At 46.0% G+C, this 14,045-nt stretch overlaps 1 protein-coding gene and 1 long non-coding RNA gene across 2 annotated transcripts in view; both read right to left on the bottom strand.

Annotated features, from left to right (window-relative positions):
- LOC139052429 (uncharacterized) overlaps positions 1-14,045 on the bottom strand; it is a 211,543-nt gene that overhangs the window by 182,920 nt on the left and 14,578 nt on the right. The window contains exon 5 of the mRNA XM_070529524.1: positions 13,179-13,365. Within this exon, the coding sequence (XP_070385625.1) occupies positions 13,179-13,365 (187 nt within the window). The remainder of the gene's footprint in view (positions 1-13,178; positions 13,366-14,045) is intronic.
- LOC139052371 (uncharacterized) lies at positions 5,695-7,293 on the bottom strand. The gene is made up of 2 exons (XR_011509875.1): positions 7,073-7,293; positions 5,695-7,008 (listed from the first exon to the last, which is right to left on the bottom strand). It is a non-coding gene; the product is annotated as an uncharacterized lncRNA (long non-coding RNA).

Genomic DNA, 14,045 nt, shown 5'->3' with positions numbered 1-14,045 from the left:
GCACGGTCACCTCATTTGGTGATCGCTGTGTCTAAAGCGACAAGTTCTAACTGGTGTAGTATAAGTCGCGGGTCGTTTTTTGCGTCGCAACAATAGATTGGATTTTTTGCAAGCACTGCTCCAGGAGGGCAAATGTGACCGCCAAACGGAGGACTCACGAGAACATCTGAGGTTATAATAAAGCAGGCGGCGCAATATCTCCGCGGCACCCAAGAGGTAGCGGCCCAAGTAACCACGGATATCCGTGGGACGTCCACCATAAGTCCCAACGTCCATCCATCCGGATATCCAACATGGACGTCCGTGGGACGTACAGAAGTCCATATCCTGTTTGGATGTCCGAAGGACATCCCACCGGGATGTCCATGGGACATCCCATTTTGAACGTCCGCTGGCTATCCATAAATAGTCATGCCCAGGATATACACTAGTGAGTTATATATAAACTAGCATAAATATATTGCCGGAAATTTTAGTTTTTTCATATTATATTTGTTTATTTTTGTTCTCTATCGGACACAGTTCATTCTTTTTTCAAAGCAAAATAAATATATTTCCAACTTGATATAAATTCTGCCCACTTTAACATCGCAGTATTAAAATACGATTTTTTTTTCTATCGGTGGGTCATACAAACAATTTGTAGTTTGCTTTAAAAAAATGCTTGTGGATGACTAGCAGAATATATAAGCGCCCATTTGAAGCCACTTATTCGACCTAGAGCCAAGCACTCAAGTTACCCCTCATTATGAAAAGTTCCTGATCATAGAGTTTTGGTCCTGACCTCCGGACATGTAACTTGGACTTAGGCTATGTAGGCTCAGGTTTATCATTGAAACAGGAAGTAAAACACATTGTTGGGCTAGTTGGTGCATTGTATTAAGAAAAAACCAGCAAAAAAAAAGACGGACACAGGAAACATACACAAGACAGGCCTCTTCCAGCCTCTTTCCTGTCTTCTCGTATGTTTCCTGTGTGCGCCTGTTTTTGGCTGGTTTCTTAAAACAGGAAGTTGTCTGCAGTGTTCAATTGTGCATACAATAATATCATTATAGGTAACAAAAACAAATCTCAAAGGCTACGCTTTTGGTGGCTGCGTGCGTTGAAAGCGATTACGAAAGCTATAATGCGTCAGAGCCGCCATGCATCGACAGTAATCTCAAAGGCTATGTTTTTCTGGCGCCGACAGCTTAGCAGAAACTAAAAACTCTAAAATCAGATACCGAATATTCCCAGAATAAGTAAATATTTCACTGTGTAATAATAGAATATTTTAAAACCTATTTATGTTTGCGTAGATGCACGTGGAAGTGTTAGAACCTTGGCAAAGCAGAACGCTGCACTCATCCAATCCAATCCAAGCTCTAGCCATCGTCGCCACGCCATTTTTCATTCTGCGATCGTTTTAAGGGCAGCGGAGCAGCGTTTGTCACCTTCCGTGCCTGCTGAAGTCTCCTACTCAGCTACCAAGGTATGACAGCTACATCGATTTCTTTTTTAATTCGTTTGGGTATTGAAATGTGTTTTCTTCACAGGTTCCAGGATGCCTAGACTGCGGGAGAAGCCGCACGCGCGAAAACGAGCGTCGCTGGAAACAAAGACGATATTCGAAGACTTCGGATCTCGCACCGGCAGCCAGCAGTCAACAGCTCGAGAATTCGCAAGTCTAGAACTGTGCAGTGGCGCGTATACCCCGCACGCATGCATTAACATGTGCGGTCGGGCTGTCCCTGCAAACATTTGTACGCCTTGTGATGCTGGTCGCTGCACCGAGGCGACATCGGAAGTTCAGGACGGTGGTTGTGACACTACGCGCACTAAGGACTATGTGCCTTGCTTCCCTGATGGATATACTCTACATGACGCTTCGGATGGTTCACTTCGCTGTGAGAACGGAACAGGATCCCTTAGGAGAGGTGTACGCACAAGTTAAGTTATGGGGTTTTACGTGCCAAAACCACTTTCTGATTATGAGGCACGCCGTAGTGGAGGACTCCGGAAATTTCGACCACCTGGGGTTCTTTAACGTGCACCTAAATCTAAGTACACGGGTGTTTTCGCATTTCACCCCCACCGAAATGCGGCCGCCGTGGCCGGGATTCGATCCCGCGACCTCGTGCTCAGCAGCCCAACACCATAGCCACTGAGCAACCGCGGCGGGTAGGTGTACGCACAAGTCAATGCGGGTTTTCTGGTAAGCAGGACCCCGGAGTCTACATTTGCTTTAGCTACCGCGGACTCTTCATCGGCGCCCTTTGATTCTCCTGGCAAAAAGCTTCTCCTGGCTAATGCGCTCATGATCAGAGCTGTAGCCGTCAGTAGCGGCAAGATCGCCTGCTGATCTCTACGAAAATAAAAAGCTCCTTTTAAAAAATTGAAGAATATATTAGTTGTTTTTATCTACAAGTTTGTTTAATATCGTGAGAATATGGTCACTACGGCCACGGCGGGGACATTGTAAACGAGAGTACGCATTCGATGGCCAAGTGAGTTTTAATAATTGTAAGAACGCACTACGCCACGAGAAAGAGCTATTGTTTAAAGAAAGTGAAGAATATATTGATTGTTCTTCACTAATAGTTCGTTTAGCCACGTCAGAATGTCGAGACATTGGGAACGAGAGTACGCATTTGACGGCAAGTTGACTTACGAGAACGCACTACGTCGCGAATAACATTTAAGCTGCAATACCATTAAGCATGTCCGTGTGGCACCCCGCGAATGACATTAAAGTTTAAGGCATTAGCCAGTTAATGTCATTTTTTGTGCCCGTGTCGCAGAGTGCTATAGTGAAGTGATGTAGTCAAGATTAATTCCTTCATGTCATTTCTGTTGCTTTCGCTGCTTAATAATGCTAATTGATGTATTTTTGCTCTTTCTTTTTATTCCATGCTGCAAACTCAAATGTCAAAGCAGGGTGGGCAATAAGTATTTTTGTTCTGCTGTTCTCTACCTTGTGTTGTGCTATTGAAATTGCAAGTTTTCTTCTTTATCCGTGTATTTATTTGTTCTTTGAACAGTACGCATATATCTGCTTATTGGTCTTTTTATGTATATGTATAAGGTGACAATAAACGTTTAATTGTATGTGGAAGTTGGTGTAAGTTCATTTCTCGTTTATTTAAAACAAAAATGCATTCAAGCATTAGACCAATGTAATATATAGAATGGTCCGGTGCTTGAATGTGTCCCGGCCACTATTGTCGCTTCAAGGCATGTGTATATCTGGAATATCCCCGGGAAGACACACACACACACACTATATATATATATATATATATATATATATATATATATATATATATATATATATATATATATATATATATCCTGAATGTCCATGCTGGATGTCCGCGTCGGACGTACTACGGATGCCAAAGCGATTACCTTTGGATTTCCCAGGGACGTCCCTCGGACGTACGTCGGACATTCATGGATATCCCACGGACATCCCGAATATCCAAAAAGGACGTCCGTCGGACGTCGCCCGGATATCCGTGGTTACTTGGGGGGGGGGGGGGGGGGATCAAAACTCGAAGCAGTGCGGCCCGTGGGCTGGGGCCGCGGTAGCCGAAGCGTGGCAGGGGGCGTTCGCTTTAAGAATTGGCTGTCCGCTACCGCGGGCAGCCGATCTTATATACCTCAGGCACGCGCAGGCCTCCGCGAACTCCAACCCATGGACTGGTCCGGGTTCCAGCTTTGGTGTCTCCGTTGCCGCTTTGTTGTCGTGGAGGCGCCACCAATAATGCAAAATAATGACACGTTGTTACAATTAGTAAAAAACACGATTGAATAAATATAATAACGTCCAGCCGCCAACTTGTGACGATAAGTTCAGCACTACCGCGCCCCGCGACTTTTGAAACACCAGTCAGAACTTTGCCTCTGAATACGTCGGACAGACTTTCTCGCGCCTGCGGCGCTGGTGCTGGGTCAGTCATCGTCACAGGCGGCCTTTCACCCACTTTCGTCCAACTGCGGTTGCTAAGGCTTCTGGATTTCTAGATTTCTAGGTTTTCTAGATCAGACGGCAGATCAGACGACTTCTAGATTTTCAATAAAAGCGGCCCGGGCCAAACTGTGATCCGCCACGACTGACTGAGCACGAGCGCCGCAGGTGCGAGACAGCCTGTCCGACACAGCGGTCGCCACATCGGGCATCCGTGCCTGCTGCTTCACCTATTTTTGCCGCGCCGGCACCCAGCGTCCAAGAGTAAACAAACTCGACCCCACTCCGCAATGCCAGTTCTCCTAGTGACAAACGCCTACAACACGCGCTAAAAAACTCCGCAGTGCATTGGCAGAATCTTATTCAAGGAGCAAAAGCCCCCAAATTTTCTCTCTCGCGCCTGCGCCAAAACGGCTGGCGATCCCTCAAATAAACATCTCCTAGGCAAGCCCTGGTGCGGAGCAGTCACGTGGACAGTGTGTTCGCGCAAAGTGAATGTGTGTGGTCGCCATCTCTCCGACAAGGCTGCGTTCACTATGTGTACTACGTGCGGAATAAAGTAATTCTCAGTACATAACAGGTTGCGCCATCAAGCTCTTGCTGTTACACTGCCTAATGTCCTACCTAGGTTAAAAAAAAAACACGATGAACTCCCACAGCCAATTTTTATGGCCCCCTATTGCGAACTTTGCTTTTGTACGTTTCCGTTTGTACGTCTACCAATCTTCCAATCACCTCTTACTAATCTCTATTGCGGAGATGTTTACTTTTCTTCTGCTATCGCTGAACCCAAGGGCTTCAAGGAGGCCAGTGGTGCCTAAATCGACCACTGGGCAGACGCCTTCACATTCTAATAAAGCATGCTCCGTAGTTTCCCTAGCTTTACCGCAGCAAGCACATGCTTCTTCTTCCTTCTTATATCTCCCTTCATAGGTGCGCGTTCTAAGGCATCCTGATCTCGCTTCGAAAAGTAATGAGCTTCCCTTTGAGTTATCATAGATTGTTTCTTTCCTGATTTCGTTTTTTTCCTCTTAAGTAGTTACTCATGCCAGATTTCTTTTCCATTGCCGCCACGCATGAGAATATCTCAGCCTCTCTGTCTTTCCGCTTGACGTTCTTTGTAGCTCTGTTGCTCCCCCTACATGCCGCATACTTGCTGGTAAGCTTCCTAGTTCTTTTCCTCCAGCAGTGAATGAATGTTTTTCCTGTACAGATACCTGAACCCTCTCCCAGCCCATTTACTTTCTTCCATATTGCTCAGTCGTTCTTCATAGTCAATTTTACTTGACGTAGTAGTTCTGCGGAAACCCGCAAAGTGGAGAGAAGCAATGAATAAAGGGAAAATCAGACATCCACCCGTACGTAGCAATTGCTACAAAGGAAACCCATACGGGTTCCTCGAAAGAAAAGCCTCGCCGTTGAAGAAAAATTCGTCCTGGTCCGGGACTCGAACCCGGGACCACCGCCTTTCCGGGGCAGCCGCTCTACCATCTAAGATAACCAGGCGGCTAGCAGATGGCAGGGCGAAGTCGAATTTGTCGACAACACGAAGCAAAGGCAAGTGTTTGACGTCAAACATGTGTGTGTGTGTGTGTCTTCCCGGGGATATTCCAGATATACACATACCTTGAAGCGACAATAGTGGCCGGGCCACATTCAAGCACCCGACCATTATATATATTGCATTGGTCTAATGCTTGAATGCATTCTTGTTTTAAATAAACGAGAAATGAACTTACACCAACTTCCAAATACAATTAAACCTTTATTGTCACCTTATACATATACATAAAAAGACCAATAAGCAGATATATGCATACTGTTCAAAGAACAAATAAATACACGGATAAAGAAGAAAACTTGCAATTTCAATAGCACAACACAAGGTAGAGAACAGCAGAACAAAAATTCTTATTGCCCACCCTGCTTTGACATTTGAGTTTGCAGCATGGAATAAAAAGAAAGAGCAAAAATACATCAATTAGCATTATTAAGCAGCGAAAGCAACAGAAATGACATGAAGGAATTAATCTTGACTACATCACTTCACTATAGCACTCTGCGACACGGGCACAAAAAATGACATTAACTGGCTAATGCCTTAAACTTTAATGTCATTCGCGGGGTGCCACACGGACATGCTTAATGGTATTGCAGCTTAAATGTTATTCGCGACGTAGTGCGTTCTCGTAAGTCAACTTGCCGTCAAATGCGTACTCTCGTTCCCAATGTCTCCACATTCTGACGTGGCTAAACGAACTATTAGTGAAGAACAATCAATATATTCTTCACTTTCTTTAAACAATAGCTCTTTCTCGTGGCGTAGTGCGTTCTTACAATTATTAAAACTCACTTGGCCATCGAATGCGTACTCTCGTTTACAATGTCCCCGCCGTGGCCGTAGTGACCATATTCTCACGATATTAAACAAACTTGTAGATAAAAACAACTAATATATTCTTCACTTTTTTAAAAGGAGCTTTTTTATTTTCGTAGAGATCAGCAGGCGATCTTGCCGCTACTCACGGCTACAGCTCTAATCATGAGCGCATTAGCCAGGAGAAGCTGTTTGCCAGGAGAATCAAAGGGCGCCGATGAAGAGTCCGCGGTAGCTAAAGCAAATGTAGACTCCGGGGTCCTGCTTACCAGAGAACCCGCATTGACTTGTGCGTAGACCTCTCCTAAAGGATCCTGTTCCGTTCTCACAGCGAAGTGAACCATCCGAAGCGTCACGTAGAGTCTATATCCATCAGGGAAGCAAGGCACATTGTCCTTAGTGCGCGTAGTGTCACAACCACCGTCCTGAACTTCCGATGTCGCCTCGGTGCAGCGACCAGCATCACAAGGCGTACAAATGTTTGCAGGGACAGCCCGACCGCACATGTTAATGCATGCGTGCGGGGTATACGCGCCACTGCACAGTTCTAGACTTGCGAATTCTCGAGCTGTTGACTGCTGGCTGCCGGTGCGAGATCCGAAGTCCTCGAATATCGTCTTTGTTTCCAGCGACGCTCTTTTTCGCGCGTGCGGCTACTTCCGCAGTCTAGGCATCCTGACACCTGTGAAGAAAACACATTTCTATACCCAAACGAATTAAAACAGAAATCGATGTAGCTGTCATACCTTGGTAGCTGAGTAGGAGACTTCGGTAGGCACGGTAGGTGACAAACGCTGCTCCGCTGCCCTTAAAACGATCGCAGAATAAAAAATGGCGTGGCGACGATGGCTAGAGCTTGGATTGGATTGGATGACTGCAGCGTTCTGCTTTGCCAAGGTTCTAACACTTCCACGTGCATCTACGCAAACATAAATAGGTTTTTAAGATATTGTATTATTACACAGTGAAATATTTACTTATTCTGGGAATATTCGGTGTCTGATTTTCGAGTTTTTAGTTTCTGCTAACGCTGTCGGCGCCAGAAAAACATAGCCTTTGAGACTACTGTCAATGCATGGCGGCTCTGACGCATTATAGCTTTCGTAATCGCTTTCAACGCACGCAGCCACCAAAAGCGTAGCCTTTGAGATTTGTTTTTGTTACCTATAATGATATTATTGTATGCACAATTGAACACTGTAGACTACTTCCTATTTTAAGAAACCTGCCAAAAACAGGCACACACAGGAAACATACGAGAAGACAGGAAAGAGGCTGGAAGAGGCCTGTCTTGTGCATGTTTCCTGTGTCCGTCTTTTTTTTTTTGCTGGTTTTTTCTTAATACAATGCACCAACTAGCCCAACAACGTGTTTTACTTCCTGTTTCAATGATAAACCTGAACCTACATAGCTTAAGTCTCAGTTACATGTTCGGAGGTCAGGACCAAAACTCTATGATCAGGAACTTTTCATAATGAGGGGTAACTTGAGTGCTTGGCTCTAGGTCGAATAAGTGGCTTCAAATGGGCGCTTATATATTCTGCTAGTCATCCACAAGCATTTTTTTAAAGCAAACTACAAATTGTTTGTATGACCCACCGACAGAAAAAAAATCGTATTTTAATACTACGATGTTAAAGTGGGCAGAACTTATATCAAGTTAGAAATATATTTATTTTGCTTTGAAAAAAGAATGAACTGTGTCCGATAGAGAACAAAAATAAACAAATATAATATGAACAGACTAAAATTTCCGGCAATATATTTATGCTAGTTTATATATAATTCACTAGTGTATATCCTGGGCATGCCTATTTATGGACAGCCAACGGACGTTCAAACTGGGATGTCCCATGGTCATCCCGGTGGGATGTCCTTCGGACATCCAAACAGGATATGGACTTTTCCTGTACGTCCCACGGACGTCCGTGTTGGATATCCGGATGGGTGGACGTTGGGACTTATGGTGGACGTCCCACGGATATCCGTGGTTACTTGGGTACGGGGCTATGAGCCATTGCATTTTTTGCTTGCTTACGAGGGTATGCGCCATTGATGATGATAGTTTTTGTTCACGGAGAACAAAAATGCAGAAAACCTTACCCATACACAGCTTCGCTGTAAAATAAATTTCAGTCTTCCTTAGTATACCATATGATAGAGAGGGCCCTGCCAACGTGACTGATATGTCGTTTTCAATTAACTATATCAAGGAATTCTCCAGTCTGTTGCGAAATTAGAATTTGCGTGGGGGCACTGCTGTATGTGCAGCTTCTGCTTTTTTATCGTACATTATGTTTTATTCCAGAGCTTGTGAACATTAGAAAACTAGAACCGCCGGTAATGAGGAGTGATCCACATTGTAGGTGTAGTATACGTACCTTATAGAGATAGAACAAAATGGATGCAGTTGCTCGCTTAGCTTCCTTGCGTGCAATAGCATTTTATTTGTTTTAGAAGCATTATCATTGGTTTTCACCCATATTTCAGTGCAACATTTCCTGCTGTCTATAAAATTCTACACAGGCGGTGACAGGTATTGTAAACAGAGTTATAACCACATCAGTAGTGTTTTCATTCCCCCCGCGTTCTCTTTTCTTCTTCACTTTACATCGCTAGGCATATTCCTGATTTCTTCAATCGTTTCGAAAGCGCCCTGCTGTGGTATGCCCCAGCTCCACTGTAGGCTATTCCGAAGAAGGTCCCTCACAGGTGCGGTAGTTTCGTAGACCCCTCGAAGAACGTCGCCAACATGGTTCACCGTCCAAAGAAATCGCAAAGCCGCTGACATATTCTAGGGTGCCGGTCGGGTCTTGATTGTTTCTGTCTCTTTCAAATCTGCTCTGCTTCACTGTTCGTCGACCACGAATCTAAGAAAGGCGGCTTTGTCAAGCCTACGCGGAATTTTTCTTTAATCAGCGTCATGCCAAGGTCGGCGAGTCTGTAAGGCAACCTTCAGGTGCCCGTCATGCTCTTCTTTCATCTTACCATAGACAAAGATATGGTCCACCATGTTCTGCAGTCTAGACAGATCCTCTAATATCTAGGACATCTTCTGGAAGACTATGGGGCAAAATAAATTCCTAAGAGCAGGCGATCACAACAATATCTTCCGAAGGTTGTAATGAGTGCGGTCAGTTTTTGGCAGTTCGCAGTCTGCTTTATCTGGTAAAAGCTAGAGTTGCGTCACTTGAAGAAGAACATGGGTTCACCCATATTAGGCGATGCCTCTTCTACGTACCGTCTGTAAAACATGAAATTCAATTCTTCACAACTCAATTACCTTCTAACATATCGGTTTAGCTCGCATACGCCGACGCAGATAGAAATTTCGCTAGACGGCTTTTGTACAGGGACAGTAGGCGCGTACTAATGAGTTGGACCCTGCACTTTGTTGATAATGCCTTCAGCTCAGACGCCTCAGCTCCTTGTGAATCGCTAGCTTCATGGGTAAGGGTGTCTTTCATGTCGCTGAAACGGGGAAAAGCTGTACCCCTACTTCCGGACAAATTCTGTATTCACCTGGTAAAAGTACTAGGCCTTCAAAAAGAACGAGAAACTTAGTTGCGAAGTCGTCTTTTTGGGTAACGACGTTCAAAAGACGGACAAAACATAACGCTTCGATTTGGTAGTCTTAACAGCGGTGTCTTTAGGCCCTTGACGACGTAAGTCATTTGGGTCAACTGTTTTTGTTTCCAAACAATCTCCGCATGAAGCTTGCCTACTACTACATATTTGTCCCCTTATGTACTTCGCCGCCTTTAAGAGGTTACGGCCTATATTGCCACGTAAAATACAGCCGTTAACTGTGACATCGGCAAACCAGCACTTCAGAGCGATAGCGTAAGGGACCCGCGTCACGTAAAATCCCGTGTCGGCGTCGTGGCCGGCCTTGGCGTCCTGTGCGCGAAAATTGCCGGATATATTTAGGTATATGCATAGGCCACGTCTTGCTATATAGCATACGGTATATACGGCTTATATTGCTACACTATTCTATCACTAAAGTTGCTCGTACCATGTCTTACACTCTTCACAGAATTATTCCTCGGAGTTTTGAGAATGACAGCCCACAAACAAATGTCATGGAACGAAACAATGACAGGGCATGCCTTTTATGTTAAATCTCAAACTGAAGGGTTGAAGGCTCCCATGATTTTAGAAATAGATAACATTGTTTATTCTCATAGAAATGTACACCATTGAAAAGATGAAACGTTGCCTTATTTTTTTACATAATTGTCATCTTTTTCTACGCATTTTTGTAGACGGTGCTCCACTTTCTGTATCCCAATGTCGTAGAACTGCGCCGTCAACCCGTTGAGGAAGTGTTTCACCTCTTCATTGACTTCATCGTCACTCCGGAAGCGTTGGCCACTCAAATGTCCCTTTAACTTGGGGAACAATTCATAATCACGAGGCGCGAGGTCTGGACTGTACGGTCGGTGGGGCATGACACTCTACCTAAAGTTTGTCAAAAGTTCCTGGGTTTGACGGGAGACGTGAGGTCGGGCGTTGTCGTGAAGTAGCGTTACACCGGCTGCCAGTCGTCCTCACCGGCGGTTCTGGATAGCTCGCGTGAGTTTTCTTAGTGTTGCACATAACTGTCTGAGTTGATTATTGTCCCACATTCCTTGAATTCGATCAGCAGTATCCCCTTACGATCCCAAAAAATACTGGCCATGACTTTGCTAGCAGAAGGAGTTTGTTTAAACTTCTTTGCGACTGGTGACATTGGATGAGGCCACTGTTTGCATTTTCGTTTCATTTCGGGAGTGGAATAAAACAACCACTCCATTGTTACGGTAGACGTTTCGTCTCCCGTAACAGTGGAGTCCAACAATCCTTCCTTATCTTCTTGACACTTTTGAAGAAACTGGCGAGCCCAGTCAAGGCGTTTCTTTTTGTGGTCTGATGTCAATAGCCGCGGTACCCATCGAGCACAACACTTGTGATACCCCAATTTTTCAGTCAAAACTCTTTCCACTGTACCGTGAGAACTCCCAGGAATCTGAGCAACAAGTTCACGGACGGTGATCCTCCTGTTTTAAAGCACTTCGCGTTGGATCATCTCGATAACCGCCTCCTAAACTGACATTCTTCCACTCCGTTCTTCATCGCGGACTTCCTTCTGACCGGCACTAAACTCTCTGCACCACTTTCGGACGTGCTGAACCGACATACACTTGTCGTCATACACCTCTGTCAACTGACGACGGATATCCACTGGTGGATCCCTTTGGCACGCAAAAAGCGAATTACGGAACGAATCTCGCACTTGGCTGGATCAACAATGGGAACCTCTATATCGGACGGCTGCTGAGGCAAGAATGAGCGACGCAGCGAAGCGCGGCCGGGGGGAATCGAGAGTTGGGGAGCAACAGCATGCACAGCATTGTTGCCGGATTTCGCCTAGCACGTTCTGGCGGGAGCACTTTGGGAACCTCATTTCGGGATCAACCAAAAGTCCGAAACAATAACAGAAACCTGAAAATGATATAATTTTCTGGCGTGCAATATCTCCAGTATCGGCCCAAGCAAGAGGCCGATTTTCTACCAGAAACCCCACCTTCGTGCATACGCTTACGGTAAACATTACGGTTACATAAGCTGCAGTTGCCAGAAAGCGTGAGAAGCCGTCAGGGATCGTTGAATGTTAGCGTATTCCAATCTTAAAGGCTAAGCTTATGCGTCTCCAAATTGTTTTATTGGCCACTTCAGGGGTATCAAAAAAAGAATTTAGTGCGTTCCGCATTCCGCACGCCGACATGCGGGTTAGATGAGCTTGGACACGTCTTCGTAGCCATTCTTTTCGCATATCGCGCACATCCGTCTCCGCGCTAGGAGTCTTGATTTCTAGGTGGCTGTTGTAGTCACAAAAAAAGCCCGATGAGGGCCCATGACGTTTCGCAGAATCGTTCAAGGGCTGTCGAACGACGTCGCCGTTCAGACTCGGAGAGCTTATAGAGGTTCCTGGGTTCCGAGACTCGAACCCTTCCTGCTGTTTTCTGACGTACACTCTCTTTAGGAGCTCAGTCATACCGGTGACTGACAGTGGTCGCGCGGCCAATCGCGATTGGCTACCAGGAAGCGACTCAGGGTGATCGATATTCATGCCGGCAAGCGCAACAAGCCTGTCGCTACACTCAAATGTCTCGCGGCAGGTGCCATTCACATCTGCTCGAACCGCGATCGCCAAGTAATATAAGCAACATAAGGATCCGCGTGTACAGACATTCCTGCGCCGCTGATTGGTTCGGTAGGTTGTAGGTTTGCGACTGTGAAATCGAGCAGTGATCCAATGACAGCTGAAAGACTGATAGCAGCGAACGAGTGAATAACGAATAGTCGCTTTTCGAGCAAAAGTGACCATTTGCGACTGTTTGCGATCGGTCGTTGTGTGTCTTGAGTGTGCTAGGAGATTTGCGACCAATTCGGTCGCGGACCTCGATGCCAGTCGCCGGAGTAAATTAGCTCTGAGCCTTGACTTGGCTCCAGCAGTCTCTAGAGTCTCTAGGCTCGCATTCACCTGTAGCGATTGGGACAGAGCGGAGTCTCACGGTGTCACGACAACACGATCACGGATCAAGCGCTCTTCGAAATTGCCGAAGTCACAACGAGTAGTCAGGCTGCGAAGTGCCATCAGGAACTCGTCAGTTTTCTCGCTAAGTTCCTGGGTGCCTCCAGTTGAAACGGCTGCTCTCGTAGACAACATTTCTCGAATTTACAAGCTGCGCGCAGAAACTTAGACTGCATACAAGCGCGCTGTTGCAAGAGTTGCTCCTCTGTCAAGTCGAATGTTTTCAGTATCTCTTCTGCTATTGTGTGCATGCAGTACGAAAGCGTCCTTACTTGAGACTCCGGTTTCTTCCTGAATCGAACAGGTAGTCGTCTAAATCGTCCAGCCAGGTGAACCATTCGCTCGCACTGGAGAAATCAAAGTGCGCGGCTGTTGGACCCCGAACATGACGGCGAGCGGCTTCAACAATGGGTTCAGGTTCGCTCATCGTGTTCTCAGTGAATGCGGCCACTTGACACCCTGCAGAATGCCGCAGAGGCATCCGAAGGAGAAACCACTCGCGTCGGTGGCGAGTGTACAAAGAGAACGTTTATGTGGCCGGAATGATATGGTCGTGTCTTCCCCAGGCGTGTTCTTCGCTGGAAAAACATCGTTCTATATTAGCCCCGAGAACGAACGCGAGCGGCGCTGCGAGCGCCGCTCGCGTGACGTCAGGGCAATAACTCGCGCCTGTCGTCTGCTACAGTTCGGGCGTTGTCCGGGCGCTTTCTGCGGTGTTTTCGTTTGTTCGCCCTCGTTCTCTCTGCTTGTATACTTATGGTGGTCGTCTCAAATATATTTTTACGGCGTCTTCCTTTGCGAACATTTATTCAAAGAGCTAATTTCTTAGACAACAATGCAGCTCTCGAAGGCAACGCTACAGTGCCAGCCGAAGCGACGCAGACCAGCCCATTGCGGGTTTTTCATACGCGGATAGACAATCGCAAAAGCATAGCCTATAGGAATCCAGTAATGATACCATACCTGCCGCGGTGCAACAAGTATATATATGTCACAAAGCTGGCTATATATGACTTCTACAGCAGTTACGTCGATTTTATTCCGCTAAAACAGGTTTGCTCACGACGAGTAGTTCATGGTATAATATCGAATTTTTGCATTTCCTCACAGAAACGCTCGGCAGTAGCACGGTGGCTTAA

The sequence above is a fragment of the Dermacentor albipictus genome, unplaced genomic scaffold (genome assembly GCF_038994185.2).
Source record: "Dermacentor albipictus isolate Rhodes 1998 colony unplaced genomic scaffold, USDA_Dalb.pri_finalv2 scaffold_22, whole genome shotgun sequence".
NCBI lineage: Eukaryota > Metazoa > Arthropoda > Arachnida > Ixodida > Ixodidae > Dermacentor > Dermacentor albipictus.
This window is presented reverse-complemented; position numbering and strand designations above follow the sequence as displayed.